The 19,922-nt window shown below is 38.0% G+C and overlaps 1 protein-coding gene across 14 annotated transcripts in view; it reads left to right on the forward strand.

Annotated features, from left to right (window-relative positions):
* Positions 1-19,922, forward strand: part of WNK1 (WNK lysine deficient protein kinase 1) — a 126,646-nt gene that overhangs the window by 42,060 nt on the left and 64,664 nt on the right. For all 14 annotated transcript variants that reach the window (XM_018048666.1, XM_018048667.1, XM_018048668.1 and 11 more), the window contains exons 2-3: positions 10,594-10,766; positions 18,116-18,336. In XM_018048666.1, the coding sequence (XP_017904155.1) occupies positions 10,594-10,766; positions 18,116-18,336 (394 nt within the window). The remainder of the gene's footprint in view (positions 1-10,593; positions 10,767-18,115; positions 18,337-19,922) is intronic.

The following is a 19,922-nucleotide window of genomic DNA, read 5'->3' on the forward strand; positions in this document are numbered from 1 at the left end:
CTTTATCACTGAGCCATCAGGGAAGCCCATGTTCTCATATACTGGACTTTATTTTATTGACTTCTTTCCTGAACAAAACAAAACAGTCCGGATATCAGACTCTGAATTCTGTGATGAGACACCTGCTGTTTTGTGGTGTGTACCCACCGCATTTAAGTTCCCGTGCTGGCCAGTTCTTACCAGGATGACCCACTAAGTTTTGTTTCCTTGGTCTCTCCCTTGGTGACCATTCATCAACCCCATTTCATTTGGACTTTGTTTTTGGTATCCATTGCAGAGTAACTTTTGTCTCTGAAGTGTAAAATTTTCTTCCTGTAAATAATCAAGAGTTTTTTGATCTTTGCATCCAGCTTCAACTCTCCTTGTCCCCCTTTGGCCACCTTCTTTTCCTTCCTTAGGAAGTTTTAGAATAAGTTCCTACCCTACAACCATTGGAATTTAGCCCTCTCAGTTAACTGCATTCACGTTCAGATAAATCTAATTTATCTCAATGAAGCCTATTTATGAGACTAGGTAGTGTTCTGAATTTTGCTGTATTGTAAACAATAGATATTGTAAGTCATTTAGTGAAAATAGCTATTTTCTGATAGGACTAAATATGTTTACTCTTTTGTGGTTCAGCTATTACAAGTATCTGCTACATTTTTTAGTCTTAACATAAAGCTTTCTATATGTACCAGGCTTCAGATATTTTTTATTTCCTTTTGGTTTTGTGCCTCTGAAAAGAGAAGGGTGGTGAGAATCTCAAGCCCCACGTTTACTTGTTTGTGGCCCAGATTTGGGGTGACGTGGAGGATGCTTAGTGGTAGAACTACTAAATAAATTAGCACAAGTCTGGTTTGAGAGAGCACTCAAGACTTTCTTGTGTAAGTAGATTATTTTTTCTTCCTGCTTTGAAACAGAGAACATTTTGTAAGAAAATAAAATGCAAATAAAGATGAGCCAGAGGGAGAAGGGAGCAGTGGAGGAGGAGTTAAAACAGGTTCTTTTTTTGCTCTTCTTTTGATGACCTTTTTTTTTTTTTAATCTATGTGTTGACCTATTGAGGAAAATTCAAACAGACTCTCTTCTCTACAGGATAGACCCTGTTCCTAAGGATATCATATTGGAAGGTCATAATGAAATTTGTAGAAGGAGTTTGTTGTTCAGTCGCTCAGCCGTGTCCGACTCTTGCGACTCCATGGACTATAGTAAGCCAGGCTCCTCTGGCGATGAGATTTCGTAGACAAGAATACTGGAGTAGGTTGTCATTTCCTCCTCCAGGGGATCTTCCCGACCTAGGGATCAAACCTGTGTCTCCTGCATTGCAGGCAGGTTCTTTACCACTGAGCCACCATGGCTTTACTCTGTAGATTTGGCCATGTAAAACTCAGGTTTAACTTTCACATGGTATTTCACAACACCTTAAAAGCCCTATTAATCTTTGTTGTTGTTGTTAACAGGAGTTTTTGCATGAGCATCATTATTTTGCTTCTATTAGTTATTTTCCCCACCTTTCCTCAAGCCTTCAAGCCTCAAGTCTGATTATTTGGGGATTTTCAAGAAGAATATGTTACCTGTAGTTAAAAAGCAAAGTATTCAGTAGATAGAAGTCTTTAAGAGTACAAAATACTTTTCTTTGTAAAGTATTTCAATTCAAATACTATCTTTGAATTGTTACTTTAGACCATGAAGGCCTGTGAGAGAGAGGAATCTGGACTTAGTCATGTACATGATAACTTTATGGGATAACTTGCTTTCAAAATACAGAATAATGCTTTAAATTTTCAGGAAATATTTACTGGAACCCATGCTGCATGGGCCCAAACAGTCGTTCAGACTGCTGTTCTCTATGCCTGAAGACAAGTTTTTATTTCCATATTCCAACGCCCAACAATTCATATCACTGTAAAAGATGGAGTAGGTGCTCAGGGCTGTGCGAAGTCAGTGTGGTGCAGACAGTGATAAACAGGGAGGACTCCAGCATTGACCTCACGTACTCTAATCAAGGAGCTCCAGACACTGCTCTCCACCCATATTTTGATGTGTAGACTTATCACATGTGTTCTTATTTTAGTAGTAAAATTTTGAATATTGCTAAAAATAAAATGCATAGAAGTTTAAATGTTAATAAGTCTCAAGTGTCAAATTTTCTGGGGGTACAAATGTTAATTAACTAATAAAGGAAATATTTCTGACTTGATTTTATGAAAATCAAGCTCACTGTTTCAGTTAATCAATTTGTTTGGAAGGTTTGTTTCTGGGGCTGATAAAATAATCAATAGGAAGGCATAGATTGCTGTTTTAGAGAATACTGAAATTTAGGGATGAGAAATGCCTCAAGGGGATGTTTAAAATATACAGAGCAAGGAACTGGAGTTGTCAAATTGCTGTAGGTCATTATACATTGCATTTCTCACCCAAGAAGAAATTGCATCAGCAGATAATCTCCTGAGCACTGTTATTTGGACGGCACTGAGATGAACGGTTGTTTCACTTGTTGTTAAGCTCCCCACCTCCACCCCTAGCTGCCTGGAACTGTGCATGTTATGGGAGGCCATGTGACAGTGATCCTTGGTTTTGTTCATTTAGCCTGTCAAAACAATTTTATGTAGGTGGAAAGAAATGAATGAAATGAATAGAGTGGGTTAGCTGCATCAGCTCTCATTTACACCGAAGGTAATGAATGTTACAGTAGGGATAGTGTATCAAGCCCCCAGAAATACCAAGTTTGATAATGTTGGAGAAAAAGATGCCAAAAAGCAACAGCTGTGGTAATCTGCTTGAAATTTTCTTTGATACTTACAGTTAGAAATAGGGACTTCCCTAGTGGTTAAGACTCTGCTCCTAATGCAGGGACCTTGAGTTCAGTCCCTGGTCAGGGAACTAAGATCTCACATGCTGCGTGATGTGGCCAAAAAATAAAATAAAAAATAAATTTTACCATTGACTTCATGATAATTTGATTGTCAGTTAGCAATGTTTAAGTGTCCAAGTCTTTTTTTTTAATACAACTTTTAAAGGTTACAGTCCATTTACAGTTATTAAAAAATATTGGTTGTGTTTCCTGTGTTGTACAACACATCTATATAGCCTGTCATATATGCAGTAGTTTGTACTTCGCATCCCCGCCACGCCATACTGGCCCCCTCCCCCGCTGGTAACCACAAGTGTGTTCTCTGTGAGTTTACTTCTTTTTTGTTATATTTGACAAATGATAGTATTTAAACAATGTATACTCCTTCTGTTTTACCTTCAACTATAATTTATAATTTAGTAAAGTGCCTAGTTCTTTTCAGTGATCCCTAGTTAATAACAAATATCAACATGGCTCTTCTGAGAAGAAAAATGTTCTAGGAGCTATATAAAAATTAAGATATGTTTGTCTAGTTTAGTGAATGGAACATGAGCTGTGAATCAAATCTTCATTTAATTTGTGCTTCTGTGAATTTGAGGAAGACTAAATTTCTGTATCTCATGGGTTTTCTGAGAATGGGAACAGAAGTACAACCACCAGTTAGTGCAGATAGCAAACACTTGACAAATATTAATTAAAAAGCCCCAGGTGTTCTTATGGTCTGTGTGCTTATGTTAGTTTTGATCTCTTTTACATTGTTTTACAAATTCTTGTGGGTGCTAAAATAGTATAGTTCTCTGAGATATGAAATTGTCCTAGATTAAGAAGTCCTAGAGCAAGTTAACATTATTGAAAGAAACACGAAATTACTTGGTTGGACTTTTTCTCTACTTAGTTGGTAATCTATATTCATAGTTTTTTTTAATCTATATTAATATTTGGGTGTGGTGAGTGTTACATTGCTGCCCATGAGCTTTTCTCTAGCTGCAGCAAGTGGGGGCTACTTTATGGCATGTGGGCTTTTCATTGTGGTAGCCTCTCTTGTTGCAGAGCACAGGCTCTAGGGCCTGAGGGTTTTAGTAGTTATCAGGTGCTGGCTCAGTGGTTGCTGCAGGTGCTCTCAGTAATTGTGGCTTACGGGCTTAGTTGCTCCTCGGGATGTAGAAATCTTCCTGAACCAGGAATCAAACCAATGTCCCCTGCATTCCAAGTTAACCTCTAGACCACCAGGGAAGTCCTGTGCTCATATTTCTAATGTTAAAGACTTAAAGCAAGGTTCCCTTAAAATAAGTCATCAGTAGCTTTCAGGGAGGATAAAAATCTATAATAGACACATAAAATAGTCTCCATTTACAATAGATGACTTTGAGGCAAAATTAGATAAAAGTTGCATTCAGAGTATTTATTCTATAGAAGAAAATTGGTTGTAGATTTTTGTTGAGTAAGAAGTCCCTGTTTTGTTACTAGCGTGCCCCCCCCCCTTTATATTTTCCTATAAATGAGTAGTTGGCAGACTTTTTACAATAGCTTTTAACAAATCCTTTAAAAAATCAAAATGATGGCAGCCTTGACCTTTGCAGATGGGTCATAGTGTTTGAGTTGTGTTTTACTGAGTCTCAGAGGCCCAAATTTAATCCTTACCTTTCTTTTTTAAGTCATAAGAATTTTTTTATTCCTGAGGAAATGCTGACTACTTGTGAAGAATGTACACACACTTTATTTTTTGGAAAGCACATTCATGAATTCATTTAACACATGGCAGTTGAACAATGCTAGATTGTCAGATGCTAAAGATAGAACACTGAAAAGGCATTTTGTCACTGCTTTTAGAAAAAGCCTCACTGTAATATTACTTGTGACTAAGAGCTCTGAAAGAGGCATATAGATGGTTCATGTCACTGTACAGCTAGGCGGGAGGGGATGATTTAACCTAGAGTAGGGGGCAGTCAACAGTGCTATCCCTGTGTGAATGACTGGACTTTAACCGGGCATAAAAGCTCCATGGAAGGGCATCCTGTATAGACGGAAGCATGTGTGAGGGACCTGAATGGGAAGAAGCATGCCATGCTTGAGAAGGGAAACCTGAGAGTGACAAGAAAAAGGCTCTAAGAGTGGGCAAGGATTGTATCGTGTAGGGCATCGTAGGTTGTAGGGGTTTTCCACCTTTATCCTAAAGGCTGCAGAAAGCTATTAGAGAGTTTTAAACAGGATTATGACATATGGTACTTCACCGAGTCTTAAGATTCCAACTGTATGATGTGCTCTAATTTCAGAGATGTTAAAAATGTGGAAAATGACATTTCTAAGAATCAATGAAGTGGGCATACCATAGAATTGATTAAATTGATGTTAAAATATTCTGACTGTATTTGGATAGAGTGGAATACACATTGTACAGGGGTAATAAGATTAGATGTGTGGAAACAGCTAGTAGGTTTACTGCAGAAATCCAGAGGGAGATCGTGACAGCTTGAATGAAATAGGATGGTGGCAGTAGAGAAAGACATGAATAAATTACTTTGGTTTGAGTTTTCTGGAGAAAAGGTTTACAAGTCTTGTATACATTAAAACACTCATGGATATCATAAAAACAATCTTTATGTAGATTTTAAATTAAAATTTAAGTAACAATGTAGAGTGATTATACCACAGTCTTGGTTAACCTCTAGTGACAGTTTCTGGCTATACCAGTTGAGAGAAAACATTTTGTTTACTACTAAGTACTGTAAACTACCTTATCCTGTACAATGTAAATTCCAAGTTTCAGCTGCAGTGGTCTACTGTAAGTGATACACTTTCCAGAGGCTCTAAACTCTGGTTGAATAAACACGTTTAAGTAAGTTAGTTTAAATCTCAAGGTTATTAAAGTTCTGAGCCTCCTTGCCTCCAGTCTATATCCTGCATTTCCAAGTTTGCCTTTAGCACTTTCTACAGACTCTTGCGTTCTTAAGCAATTCAGGTATTCTAACATTAGAGCTCCATGCCCATGATCTCAGTGCTTAGGATAGCCTGCTATGGTGAGGACAACACTAGCTTGTGCACACAGAATTGGGTCTTATAGCGAGTACTTGCTCTCCAAGTACTCTTTTCATAAATACAAATAAAAATATTTTCTCTTTTTAATATCTAATGAAGTTAATGCCTCTGCCTCTTACATTGGAAGGTCTAGACTAGCAGGAATCTTGTCTCTTAGGTTTGTCGTATCCTATTGCCTGACACGGGGTACTCAAGTATTTAAAATTTAATCAACCATTTATGAAGAGATATAATAATCGCTAAAACTGAAATGAATGTTGCATGTCTCAGAAAATAAGAGTACTTATCAAGACAAGTAGTAGACTATATATTGGAAATATAAAAATTAAATGCTACTTAATGGTAGGTAGAATATTATAATTCATTTGGCTCGTGTGTGATTAGTCTTCTGATTGTTCTGAGAGTAGATTAACGTTACAGTTTCTTTAAGTTTTCATAATTCAGCAGTAATGTATGAGAGTCAACAGGTGATCTAGGTTTTCTTTTTTGAATAGTTTCCTGAAATGACACATAAGAATGTATGGTAAACAATATTTTTTTAATAAAACATACATTAATAAGCTCTATTGTCAGTAAATGAAAAATGAAACAAGCTGAAAATTCTTCCCACTGTATAATACCAGATACTTTGAAAATTTTAATGAGAAGAAATACAAAATCCTATCCTTTTAAATGCATAGTTGAGCTTATGGGGATGTCAGGATGATTTCCAAGGTTTAAAAACAAGGAAGAAACTAGAAACCAGAGTAGGAAAAGTGAATTGACACTGGGGTTTTTCTGGGACAGTTGCCAGTCTTGTTGACTAAGAGGCATGGTTTAAAAGGAAAGATATACCCATTTGAATGCAGAGTTCCAAAGAATAGCAAGGAGAGATGAGAAAGCCTTCCTCAGTGATCAGTGCAAAGAAATAGAAGAAAACAGTAGAACGGGAAAGACTAGAGATCTCTTCAAGAAAATTAGAGATACCAAGGGAACATTTCATGTTAAGATGGGCTCGATAAAGGACAGAAATGGAATGGAACTAACAGAAGCACAAGATATTAAGGAGAGGTGGCAAGAATACACAGAAGAACTATACAAAACAGATCTTCATTACCCAGGTAATCATGATGGTGTGATCACTCACCTAGAGTGAGACATCCTGGAATGTGAAGGCACGTGAGCCTTAGGAAGCATCACTGCAAATAAAGCTAGTGGAGATGATGGAATTCCAGTTGAGTTATTTCAAATCCCAAAAGATGATGCTGTGAAAGTGCTGCACTCAATATGCCAGCAAATTTGGAAAACTCAGCAGTGGCCACAGGACTGGAAAGGTCAATTTTCATTCTAATCCCAAAGAAAAGTAATGCCAAAGAATGCTCAAATTACCACACAATGGCACTCATCTCACACACTAGCAAAATAATGCTCAAAATTCTCCAAGCCAGGCTCCAACAGTACGGGAACCATGAACTTCCAGAGGTTCAAGCTGGTTTTAGAAAAGGCAGAGGAACCAGAGATCAAATTGCCAATATCCGCTGGATCATCAAAAAGCAACAGAGTTCCAGAAAACACCTGTTTCTGCTTTATTGACTATGCCAAGGCCTTTGACTGTGTGGATCACCACAAACTGTGGAAAATTCTGAAAGAGATGGGAATACCAGACCACCTAAACCTGCCTCTTGAGAAATCTGTGTGCAGGTCAGGAAGCAACAGTTAGAACTGGACATGGAACAACAGGCTGGTTCCAAATAGGAAAAGGAGTATGTCAAGTATGTCACCCTGCTTATTTAACTTATATGCTAGTATATGATGAGAAATGCTGGGCTGGATGAAGCACAAGCTGGAGTCAAGACTGCCGGGAGAAATATCAATAACCTCAGATATTCAGATGACACCACCCTTATGGCAGAAAGGAAAGAAGAACTAAAGAGCCTCTTGATGAAAGTGAAAGAGGAGAGTGAAAAAGTTGGCTTAAAGCTCAACATTCAGAATACTAAGATCATGGCATCTGGTCCCATCACTTCATGGGAAATAGATGGGGAAATAGTGTCAGACTTTATTTTTTGGGGCTCCAAAATCACTGCAGATAGTGATTGCAGCCATGAAATTAAAAGACACTTACTCCCTTGGAAGAAAATCTGTGACCAGCCTAGACAGCATATTGAAAAGCAGAGACATTACTTTGCCAACAAAGGTCCGTCTGGTCAAAGGTATGGTTTTTCCAGTGGTCATGGATGGATGTGAGAGTTGGACTGTAAAGAAAGCTGAGCACTGAAGAATTGATGCTTTTGAACTGTGGTGTTGGAGAAGACTCTTGAGAGTCCCTTGGACTGCAAGGAGATCCAGCCAGTCAATCCTGAAGGAAATCAGTCCTGAATATTCATTGGAAGGACTGATGGTTAAGCTGAAACTCCAATATTTTGGCAGCCTGATGTGAAGAACTGACTTATTTGAAAAGACCCTGATACTGAGAAAGATTGAAGGCAGGAGGAGAAGGGAACGATAGAGAATGAGGTGGTAGATGGCATCACCAACTCAATGGACATGAGTTTGAGTAAACTCCGGGAGTTGGTGATGGACAGGGATTACTGCCATGCTGCAGTCCATGGATTGCAAAGAGTCGGACATGACTGAACGACTGAACTAAACTTATGGTTTTATCATCTCCCCAAGAATAGATGAAATCTCAAGCCCAAGCAGGTATTGGAATTGAGATCCAGTAAACTTGTTCCTTAAAGAGGAATGTGTGTGCTGAGTCGCTTCAGTCATGTCTGACTTTGTGACCCCGTGGACTGTAGCCCACCAGGCTCTTCTGTCCTTGGGATTCTCCAGGCATGAATACTAGACTGGGTTGCCATGTCCTCCTCCAGGGGATCTTCCTGACCCAGGGATCAAACCCACGTCTCTTTCATCTCCTGCATTGACAGGTGGGTTCTTCACTGCTAGCGCCCCCTGGGAAGCTCTAAAGAGGAACAACACCTTTAATATAAAGACAGACTAGAGAAAATTTCAGTTTCTGAGTCAGGGAAACAACAGTTTTTCCCAAGTCCGTGAAAGAAAGTTTACCCTGAGAATTCATGGTCTGGGAGCTATGTTCATGCAAGTATGAGATAAGGATTTGAACTTGGATTACTTGGAAGTCACAAAGAGTCTAGCAAGACCGAATGATTAATAGTGTCACTTTTCACTTTTATATGGAGTGATAGCACTGCAGTGCCAGGCATGGCCCCTTTGAAAAGCAGTTTGTTAATACCTGTTCCCTGTGATCCAGCAATTCTACTGCTAGCTTAGCCTAACAGATGTATTTACTGGGTTTTTTATGCCCCAGAAGGCTAAATAATGAAAGCTAGAATAATGTTTTAGGTTTATATGATAAAATACATAGTATATTGAAAACAAATTGTATTAAAATAGTTATTAAACCTTTTGAATTTGTGATATAGTATGTATTATTAATGTATATATTTATAAGCTCTCCTAGAAGATCTAATGACTAGCGTAATTTCACAGAATGCCTAGTGTGGTGTTTTAAGATAGGGATGGTATATCTAATCAGGGTAGTAGTAGTAGTGGAAGTCGGTCCTAGTACTGGCGGATTGAACCCAGGTCTCCTCCATTGCAGTCAGATTCTTTACCAGCTGAGCCACAGGAGCCACTCCAAGAATACTGGAGTGGGTAGCCTGTTCCTTTTCCAACGGATCTTCCCAACCCACGAATCAAACTGGGATCTCCTACATTGCAGGCGGATTCTTTACCAAGAATTATTTAAGGGCAGCAATGGGAAAGGCTGTCTAGTTACACAGGAGAGTTTACATTACGTCTTTAGTGTTTAGACACATTATGTTATTGTATGCCTGGAATAGTTTGTTAAAATATGTATTACATGCTTTGGTAGTTGACAGTTTCAACTTTAATTTACAGGGCAATGCAGAGTTTGTGTGTATGGTGCTTTGTCAAAGGAAGAACATCAGATTAAGTGCTTTTCTCCATTTACCTCAGATAAGAAGTGAATTAACCCGTAAAGTGCCAGGCACTTTAAATATGTGATAGAAACATGCCTAGTAGATTACTTCTTACAACAGTCCTATGAGGTGAAGGCATACACAGTCATCCCTCAATTTCCTTGCGGAGGAGAGGGGAGAAATTTAGATCTCACTACTTCCAAAATGCAATCTTGTTTCATTATTAAATTGCATGTCTCTGTCAATAGGTGACTTACATTGGAATTGGTAAAATAACTGTACCTAAACACCGTGTATCTGAAGCACACATTAACCGTGAAGATAGTAAAATAATCTCAAGCATGACCTTATAATCGAGAGTTTTCTTAAACACACTTTAGCCTGTTCTCATACTCCCCATAACAGGCTGATTAAGTTATTATTAGTAACTTCAGTGTTAGGATGTTTTATTTTAACATTGTTGGTCATTATAATATAGTCCATGTTTAGCATCTAAGTGTGACTATGTGGCTTGGTGTGTTTTTTTATTTTAAACCATATTCTGTGTCTTCTTTTTGTTTTTTAAGTTTCAGATATACAGCAAAGTGATTCAGTTATACATATACATGTATCCATTTTCAAGTTCTTTTCCCTTTTGGTTTATTACAGAATATTGAGCAGAGTTCTCTGTGTTATACAGTAAGTCCGTTGGTTATCTGTTTTAAATATGGTAGTGTATACCTATTAGTCCCAAACTCCTAATCTTAAACCATATTCTCTTTTGCTCTTTGATTATAGGATCGAAAGTTAACAAAGTCTGAGAGGCAGCGATTTAAAGAAGAGGCTGAAATGTTAAAGGGTCTTCAGCATCCTAATATTGTTCGATTCTATGATTCCTGGGAATCCACAGTAAAGGGAAAGAAGTGCATAGTATTGGTGACTGAACTGATGACATCTGGAACTCTTAAAACGTAAGTTTATCTCAATGTTAGAAAAGCTGACCAGGAAATAGAAGAGAACTTGAATCTCTTATTTCAGGCCCTATCAGTTCTTGTTGCCCAGCATCCTAAGGAGGAAATGTTAGTATGGGAGCACATGCCCTGCTCACAAGGTTCTCTGGTGTATAAAGTGGTCTGGTAGGAGATCCAACCAGTCCATTCTGAAGGAGATCAGCCCTGGGATTTCTTTGGAAGGAATGATGCTAAAGCTGAAACTCCAGTACTTTGGCCACCTCATGCGAAGAGTAGACTCATTGGAAAAGACTCTAATGCTGGGAGGGATTGGGGGCAGGAGGAAAAGGGGACGACAGAGGATGAGATGGCTGGATGGCATCACTGACTCGGTGGACATGTCTGAGTGAACTCTGGGAATTGATGATGGACAGGGAGGCCTGGCGTGCTGCGATTCATGGGGTCGCAAAGAGTCGGATACGACTGAGCGACTGAACTGAACTGAAGTATTAACTGAGATGGAGTCGCAGAGTAAGCCTAGTTACTTTTAAGTCATGGTGAATGACGTTTCCAAAGTTGTGGCTGAGAGATCAGAAATCAAGTGACAAGGTAGCCCTCTAGTGGTTGAAATGAAGCTGAAGCTTATTGACAAGTTTTACCGATTTATCACTTCATGTTGGGCAGTTTTTGCTATGTCTTTGCAAATTTGTACTGAATGCCAATTGTATTGTGACATTTATACAGATAATTCAGTTTCCCACAGGAGCATCAGAAATTGAAGCCAAAACAGCTAGATCAGTCACCTCTTCCAGGAATATGGATAGGTCAAGCGTGGATGGTCCTGTATCTCCTGGATGTACCCCATGCCTGTGCTCGTGGATACACAAAAGTGACATGTGCAAAGCCAACAGATTATCTCCCCCTGCAAATTCTAATTTCCCTTCCAACTTTTCTGATATTTATGGCAACATCTTTATTCTAAGTTGTCCAGGATTCTTCTTATTCACATGTCTCTTTCTTTTCCTAGACTATGCTCCCTGGTGCTGTACTTGAGACTTGATAAATATTTGAATGAATTAAGGAAATTTGTGAAATTAAGGAAAGTTGTGTGATAATAGTTCTGTATATCTTCATCTTGAGATTCTTTTTCCAGTTTGAATACTTAGTGGGTTGTCATTCTGTCAGTACACAGTAGTTTTTTAAATTTTGATAAAATTCATACAACATAAAATTATCCTGTTTAAGGTATTCAATTCATTGGTATTTATTACATTTACAGTGTTGTATAACCACATCTGTCAAGTTCCTAAACATTTTTGGCTCCTTAAAAGAACACCCCACCCCACCCCCATCACACTCAGTATGTTTTCTCTTTAATTTCACACAATTAAGTTTTTAGGCATTTTTCTTTTAAGTTTAACGTTCTCTTTCCCCATCATCATCTGTTTCAGTTTCTGAGCCTCATAGCAGAGGCAGCAAGAGGTAAAGTAGAAAGAGCTCTGGACCGTAGTTGGTGTCTGCTCCCTGCTCTGACTTCGGCCAGCTGTGATTTAGGGCAATGAGAGCCCCTTCTCTGGGCCTCAGTGCTCCACGTGTAAAGTGCATGGTTGGACTAGACGATCTCTAGGATTTATGGATGGGAATTTTTTTTTTACTGTGGTAAAAACACATGAAGTTTACTGTCTTCATCATTTTTAAGTGTATATAGGTTAGTACTGTAAGATACATTCATGTTGCTATGTAAACAAATCTCAAGAATTCTTCGTCTTCCGAAACTAAAACCCATCAAACAACTCTCCATTCTCCTTACCAACTATTATGTCTCTAAGGGTTTATCTGATCAAGATATTTCATATAAATGGAATATAAAATATGTGTCTGTTTTGGCTACTTTCACGTACCATCTTTTCAAGGTTTGTTGTGGCATGTATCTGTGCTTTATTCCTTTTTATGACTAAATAGTGTTTTGTGGATAAACCACAATCTGTTTATCCATTCACTTGCTGATAGATATTTGGGCTGTTTGTACCTTTTGGCTATTGGGAATAATGCTGCTCTGAACATTTGTGTACAAGTGTTTGAGTACCTGGTGTTATTTCTTTTAGATTTATATTTCTGTGAGTAGAATTGCTGAGTCATATGGTAATTCTTTACCTTTCTGAGGAACCACCAAACTGTTTTCCACAATGGTTGTCTCATTTTACGTTCCTGCTGACACTCAATTCAAAAACGGGCAAGTAATTTCAATAGATATTTCTCCAAAGAAGATACAAAAATAGCCAATACACACATGAAAAGATGCTCAAATCCTGTCATTAGGAAACACAAATGAAAACCACAATGAGATAACCTGTTAGGATGGCTATTATCAGGGCTTCCCTGAGGATCCAGTGGTTAAGAATCTCCCTTGCAATGCTAGGAAGACTGGTTCAATGCCTGGTTCGGGAAAATCCCACCTGCCATTGGTGACTGACCCTGTGTGCCATAACTAATGAGCCAGTACTCTGGAGACCATGGGCTGCAACTGCTGAGCCCACGAGCTGCAGTTAGTAAAGCCAGCATGCCCTAGAGCCTGTGCTTTGCAACAAGAGAAGCTACAGCAGTGAGAAGCCTGTACATTTCAACTAGAGTAACCCCTGCTCGCCATAGCTAGAGAAAGCCCACGTGCGGTAACAAAGACCCAGCAACCAAGCATAAATAAATTATTTCTTTTTTTAAAGAAAGAATGGCTGTTATCAAAAAGACAGATAACAAGTACTATGGAGAAAAGAAAAAACTGTTGTGCATTGTTGGTGGGGATTAAATTGGTGTAACCACTATGGAAAACAGCACAGAGGCTTCTCAAAAAATTAAAAATAGGACTACTATATGGCCCCACAATTCAGTTTCTGAGTATTTATCCAAAGAAACTGAAACACTGACTTAAAATTATGTACCCATGTGTTCATTGCAGCATTATTTACACTAGCTAAGTCATGGAAGCAACCTACATGTCTATTGATGGATAAATGGATAAAGAAAATATGGTATGTATATCTACAATGAAATACTATTCAGCCATGAAGAAGAAAACCTTGCCAAAATCATCGATGGACTCTTGAGAGGGTTGTGCTAATGGAATGAGAAAGACAAATACCATATGAACAACACCAAAAAGCCAAACTTATAGATGACAGAGAACAGATTGGTGATTGCCTGAGGCAGGGGCAAGGGCATGGGAGTGTGAAATGGGTGGGTGGACAAAAGGTGCGAACTTCCAGTTGTAAATAAATAAAAGTCTTAAGAATGTAATGTACAGCATGGTGACTACAGTTAATAATACTGTACTGTATATTTGAAAGTTGCTAAGAGAGTAGATCTTAAAAGTTTTCATCACAGTAAAAAAAAAAAGTTGGAGTTTTGTGATGGATTTTAACTAGACTTACTGTGGCGATCATTTCACAATATATACATATTTGAATCATCATGTTGTATACCTTGAACCAATATATGTTAATTACATCTCAACAAAAAAATAGAAATGGAAAAGAATATGAAAAGGATTATATATATGTATAACTGAGTCACTTTGCTGTGTAGCAAAAATTAAAGCACATTATCAACTATACTTCAGTAAAATAAAAAAATAGAATCAGCATATGGTTCAACAATTCCACTTCTTGATATATACCCAGAAGAATTAAAAGCGGAGTCTTAAAGACGTACTTGTACACCCATGTTCATAGCAGCAAAGTGTGGTGTATATGTACAATGGAATATTTTTCAGCCTTTTTAAAAGAGAAGGAAATTTATGGTATATGCTACAACAGGAATGAACTTTAAGGGCATTGTGCTACCTGATATAAGCCAGTCACAGAAAGACAAATACTGTATGATTCCATTTACATGAGATACTCAGAGTAGGCTAATTCATAGAGACAGAAAGTTGGGTGATAGTTGCATGGCCTCAGGGGAAGGGGAAGTGGAGTGTCATTGTTTAAAGGGTATAGCGTTTCAGTTTCATAAGATGAGTTCTGGAGATGGATGGTGGTGATGATTGTGCATAATAATATGAGCATGGCTCCGACAGTAAAGGATGCCCTAAATGTGGGAGACCCAGGTTCAATCACTGGATCGAGAAGATCCCCTGGAGAAGGGAACGGCAACCCACTCCAGTATTCTTCCCTGGAGTATCCCATGGACAGAGGAGCCTTGTGGGCTACAGTCCATGGGGTCGCAGAGTTGGACACAACTGAGTGACTAACACTTCAACACTTCAGGTGGTACATTTTATGTTCTACGTATTTATCATACTGTATTTTAGTGGAGGGGGACCAAGTGTGTTGACTTTTCTCAAATAACAGTGTGGAAGAATAGTGTCCAGTTCCTTTTTTGAAGCCAGCATAACCCCAATACCAAAATCTTAAGATACAGCAAAAGAACTTTATAGAGCAGTGTCCGTGAATATAGGTACCAAATTCCTTTACAAAATAGTAGCAAGTTGGATTCTAGCCATCACACTGTTGTTGTTCAGTCGCTCAGTCATAGTAGACTCTGCAACCCCATGGACTGCAGCACGCCAGGCTTCCCTGTCCTTCACTATTTCCCAGAGTTTGTTCAAACTCATGTCCTTTGAGTCAGTGATGCCATCCAACCATCTCATCCTATGTCGCCTTCTTCTCCTCTTGCCCTTAATCTTTCCCAGCATCAGGGTCTTTTCCAGTGAGTCGTCTCTTCGAATCAGATGGCCCAAGTATTGGAGCTTCAGCTTCAGCATCAGTCCTTCCAGTGAATATTCGGGATTGATTTCCTTTAGGATTGACTGGTTTGATCTCCTTGCTATCCGTGGGACTTTCAGTATGTCAGTGACAAATAGGGTTTATCCCAGGATCGCCAAATTGGTTTAACATAGAACAAATTAATGTTTTTCAACACATTAAAAGAATAAAAAACTGTATGATCATTTCAGTATATGTGGAAAAAGTATTTGACAAATCAGCATCTATTCCTTACTAAGAACTCTTAGCAGACTAGGGGTGGTAGGAAACTTCCTCAGACTGCTAAGAGCATCCGTGGAAGAGCTTTATACATCACTGCTTCCTGGGAGGTGAGGAACAAAGCACAGATGCCTTTTCACTGCTTATATTCCGTATTGTTCTAGAGGGCCTGCCCAGAATAAGAATGGGGAAACCAGGAAAAAGCAAAAAGATGGGAAAGGAAGAAATAAAACTGCTCCTGTTTGTAGATTATGTAATTGTTTACATAGAAAATTCCAGTGATTCTAAACAGATTTAATAAGGTTATAAGATACAAGGTTAATAGACAATCTATTATATTTTATCATTTTGTAGGTGTGAAAGAGATACAAGCTAGCCTCACCTTTTTCCCAATATTTTTTCTCTTAAAAAGTCGTAATTTTAATTCTTATTTTTCATTGTTTCTTCATGCATATATAAGCTTAAATGTATTTATATATGTGTGTATTCTTTGTTTTTTCTTCAAATTGTAATGAGAGATAATTGACATTTCCCAACATTTTATTCTAAAACCTTCTAATTATACATAAAAGTTGAAAGAATTATATAGTGAACACATACATAGTCTCTCCCTGGATTCTTTAATTTAGTTAACCTCTGTTATGTCTGCTTTACCAAATATGTTCATCTAGTCATCCCCCTCTTTTTTCATTCCAGATTAAGTTGCAGACATCAGTAAACACTTGAGTACATACACATTTCATCAAAGTTCCAATATTTGTATGCTTGATTTTTCCTTATAATGAAATTTATAAGCAGTGAAAATATTAATCATAGTTCTGTCATTTGATGTTTTGATCAAAACTTTTTAAAAAAACAGAACATTTAACATACAGAACATTTCCTTCATTTCAGTAAATGCCTTACTCTTCATTGACAACCTTTTCCTCATCCTCCAGGATTAATTCTTTATGTTTTTAAACCATAAAACCAACTTAAATCTTAAAAGTTTTCTTTAATTATCTCTTATCCACCCCCCCCAAGTGAAGCAGAATTTCATTTTTAAATTTGTTTCTAAATTTCATATTAGATTCTGTATTAGCTTTTTAGTTAATCTTCCTTGTGTATATGTGTACATTTTAGGTATTTTTTTCTCAGTTTAAATCTTCAAATCTTTATTTAAATTTAAATCTTTAACTTTTCACAGCATGCTTATGGTTGATACTGTACAATTTCATGCAAAATAAAGAAAACTTGCACAAATATAGGCCCATTTATCTCTAGTACTTATAATTTATGCTATAAGCTTTGTTATGTATGTCTGTTGTATAGATCCTGTAACACAGTGTTATAAATTTTCCTTTAGGTAGTCACATGTAACATAAAGATAGTGCTAGGAAAGTGTATTCTTTTATATTTACCATTTGTGTGCTTCATTTTTTTCCCTGAGTATTTCCAGATGAAATAGCATCTGACCTCAGTTAGTCAGAAAACTCGATTCTTTTAGTGTTAGTTGGGTTGCTTGTAATCTGCTGCATACACACATATTTGAGAGGTTAGCCAGAGATTTGGGCAGAGTGAATATGCAGAACTTGGAGTGCCCCTTCTGTACCTCCTTTCTGGATTCCCCCTCCCCTGCCACCTTTCAGGATTTCTGCTGTCCAACAGAACTTTCTGTGGTGATGGAAATGTTCTGTAATCTGCACCGTCCAAAATGGTGGCCACTTGCCGTGTGCAGTTGTTGAGCACTTGAAATGTGACTGGTGCAGCTGGGAGATGACCTTTTTAAGTTTAATGTATCTAATTTATTTAAATATAAATATTCTCATTTGTCTAGCGGGTATGGTATTGGACGGACTTTCATTGTAGAAAGTTGTATTGAACACACTGTTTTAGATGCTACGGTCATCTTGAACTCTGTCCTTGTATTTATCCCTCTGCCAGTAAAGCTACAGGCTTGTGTCCAGGTTTGAGCAACCTGCACAGACTAGTGCTTGCCCTTTTTTCTCATCTGTCCTCCCTTCCAGTTTGTGCCTGATTCTGATTGGTCTGTAGAATCTTCAGGTGTGTGTGTGTTCGCTCGTGCACGTATATTCACTGGAGTTTATATCTGCCTCCAGTAAGGGCTGCTCCACCATTTACCAGAAGTCAGACTCTACCTCTTGTCAGTCATCTTGGCAGTGATCTAATTTTAAGGAATTTGTTTTTTGTGCTTTATTATCAGAATTTGCTTGCCAACTACTTGTTACCCTATCCCCTTTAACCTTGCTAAAAGTAGTACTAACCTTAGGTTACTGAATCTTAATATTCTAAATTTGATATTCCTATCTCAGATATGCTAGAATTTAATGGAACTCTTCAAAGCAGTAAACGCATATCATCGATAACCTGTTTGGTGTACCTTGCCTTCTCTAGGTACCTGAAAAGGTTTAAGGTGATGAAGATCAAAGTTTTGAGAAGCTGGTGCCGTCAGATTCTTAAAGGACTTCAGTTTCTTCATACTCGAACTCCACCTATTATTCACCGGGATCTTAAGTGTGACAACATCTTTATCACTGGCCCCACAGGCTCAGTCAAGATTGGAGACCTAGGTCTGGCCACCCTGAAGCGGGCTTCTTTTGCCAAGAGTGTGATAGGTATGTTTCACAGGTACCTTGTGAAAGTCTAACTGGCTTTCTGACATTCACTTTATTTAGAAACCTGACTCTGTCAGAGCTTTTATAATGTGAAATAAACCTTCAGAAATTCATAGCTTGAACCCAGGAAGTGATATGGAGTTCTCTGTATTTATGCCTCTAGAAGCATCCTAAAGACAGTTGTTGTTTTGTGAAGTTATATGAAGAGAAGTAAGGTGAACTTTGTTGACAAAACCTTATGTAATAGAACTGTCACCTTCCTGGGTCATTTTGTTGATGCTTAGTATCATACACTTATATGATAGATAAACTGTGTTAACTTCCCCCATGAAAGAAATTGAATTTATATATAATTTAGTTTCTGAAAAGGTCTGTTGTATATATTTGTATTCAAAAAAATCTGCCTATTAAAACTATTTTAAAATGTAAAAATATAATGGTTCATTATCAACTTTTTCTTCTGCTCTTCGAAAGATCTGCTTAAAACAGTTTTCTGTCTCAGTACTATTTACACTTTGGTTTGGATGGTTCTTTGTTGTGAGGACTGTCTGGTGTGTTCTAAGATGACTTAACAGCATCTCTGGTCTCTGCTCTCTAGATGCTGGTAGCATGCCCATTTGTCCACCTCCCTCCAGTCGTGACAGCCAGATATGTCCCCTGTGGGGCCAGTTGCCCTCCTCGACAATCATTGGTTTACAGGACAACGCTGTGTGTCAGGACACTGCAGCTGGAAATATAGTTTAATGCCTATTGTTTTATAAGCTTTCCCTTCTGAAGAGGGTGCGACAGTTTGAAAGCTTGAAATCTTCATGAACTCTATTCTCTCAAAAGGTGATGATGACAGCAGCAAGAAAACTACTCATTTTTAAGTGGGCTAGAATCCTATTTTTAGTAAGAAAGAACATAGAATACCAGTAATTTGCACATCCTGATTAAAACAAATAAGTGTTCTAGGGAGTTATTTAAAGCTGAATTTCCCTTCTGCCTTCCCTGTGCCTATAAAGAAACAGTTCTTTGATTGTCTTTGGTATGTTAATCTCTGGCCCAAGAGTTTTTTCTTCTTTCTTGTTTAGATTGTATTGTGCAAGCCTGTTCTTCGAAATGTTCTGTAATTTTAGGTATCTGGGCTTAATTTCTTTGGAAACATTGGAAACTTGGTTTGTGGAATCACACACTTCACACTTTTAATTCACTATGAGAACTCAAATACAGACTGAATGGTGTGTGTATAGGGTGTCCCTCACTACGTTTCTTACCCCTGCAGTAGATTTGCAAACTACGGGGAGGGTGAGTGGCCTCACAGACGTTTACACTATATTATTTTTAAAATGCGCTGAATGTCAGGTTGTTTTTTTTTTTTGTTTTTTTTTTTACTGCAAAGCTGCCTTAAAAGTGAAATTGATCAGTGTACTGTTATTGGCAAGAGACTAGCTCTAGATGTTAACTTTACAGCTCTCATACAGTAGGGGGCAGACAAGTATTTTTATCTTTTTAACCTATCATCCTGTCTTACAGATAGATGCCATTTTCTCTGCTTTACTCTTTGCTGTTCTCTTACCTTTTTCTCCATTTGTTTTCATATGAGT

The sequence above is a fragment of the Capra hircus genome, chromosome 5 (genome assembly GCF_001704415.2).
Source record: "Capra hircus breed San Clemente chromosome 5, ASM170441v1, whole genome shotgun sequence".
Lineage (NCBI taxonomy): Eukaryota > Metazoa > Chordata > Mammalia > Artiodactyla > Bovidae > Capra > Capra hircus.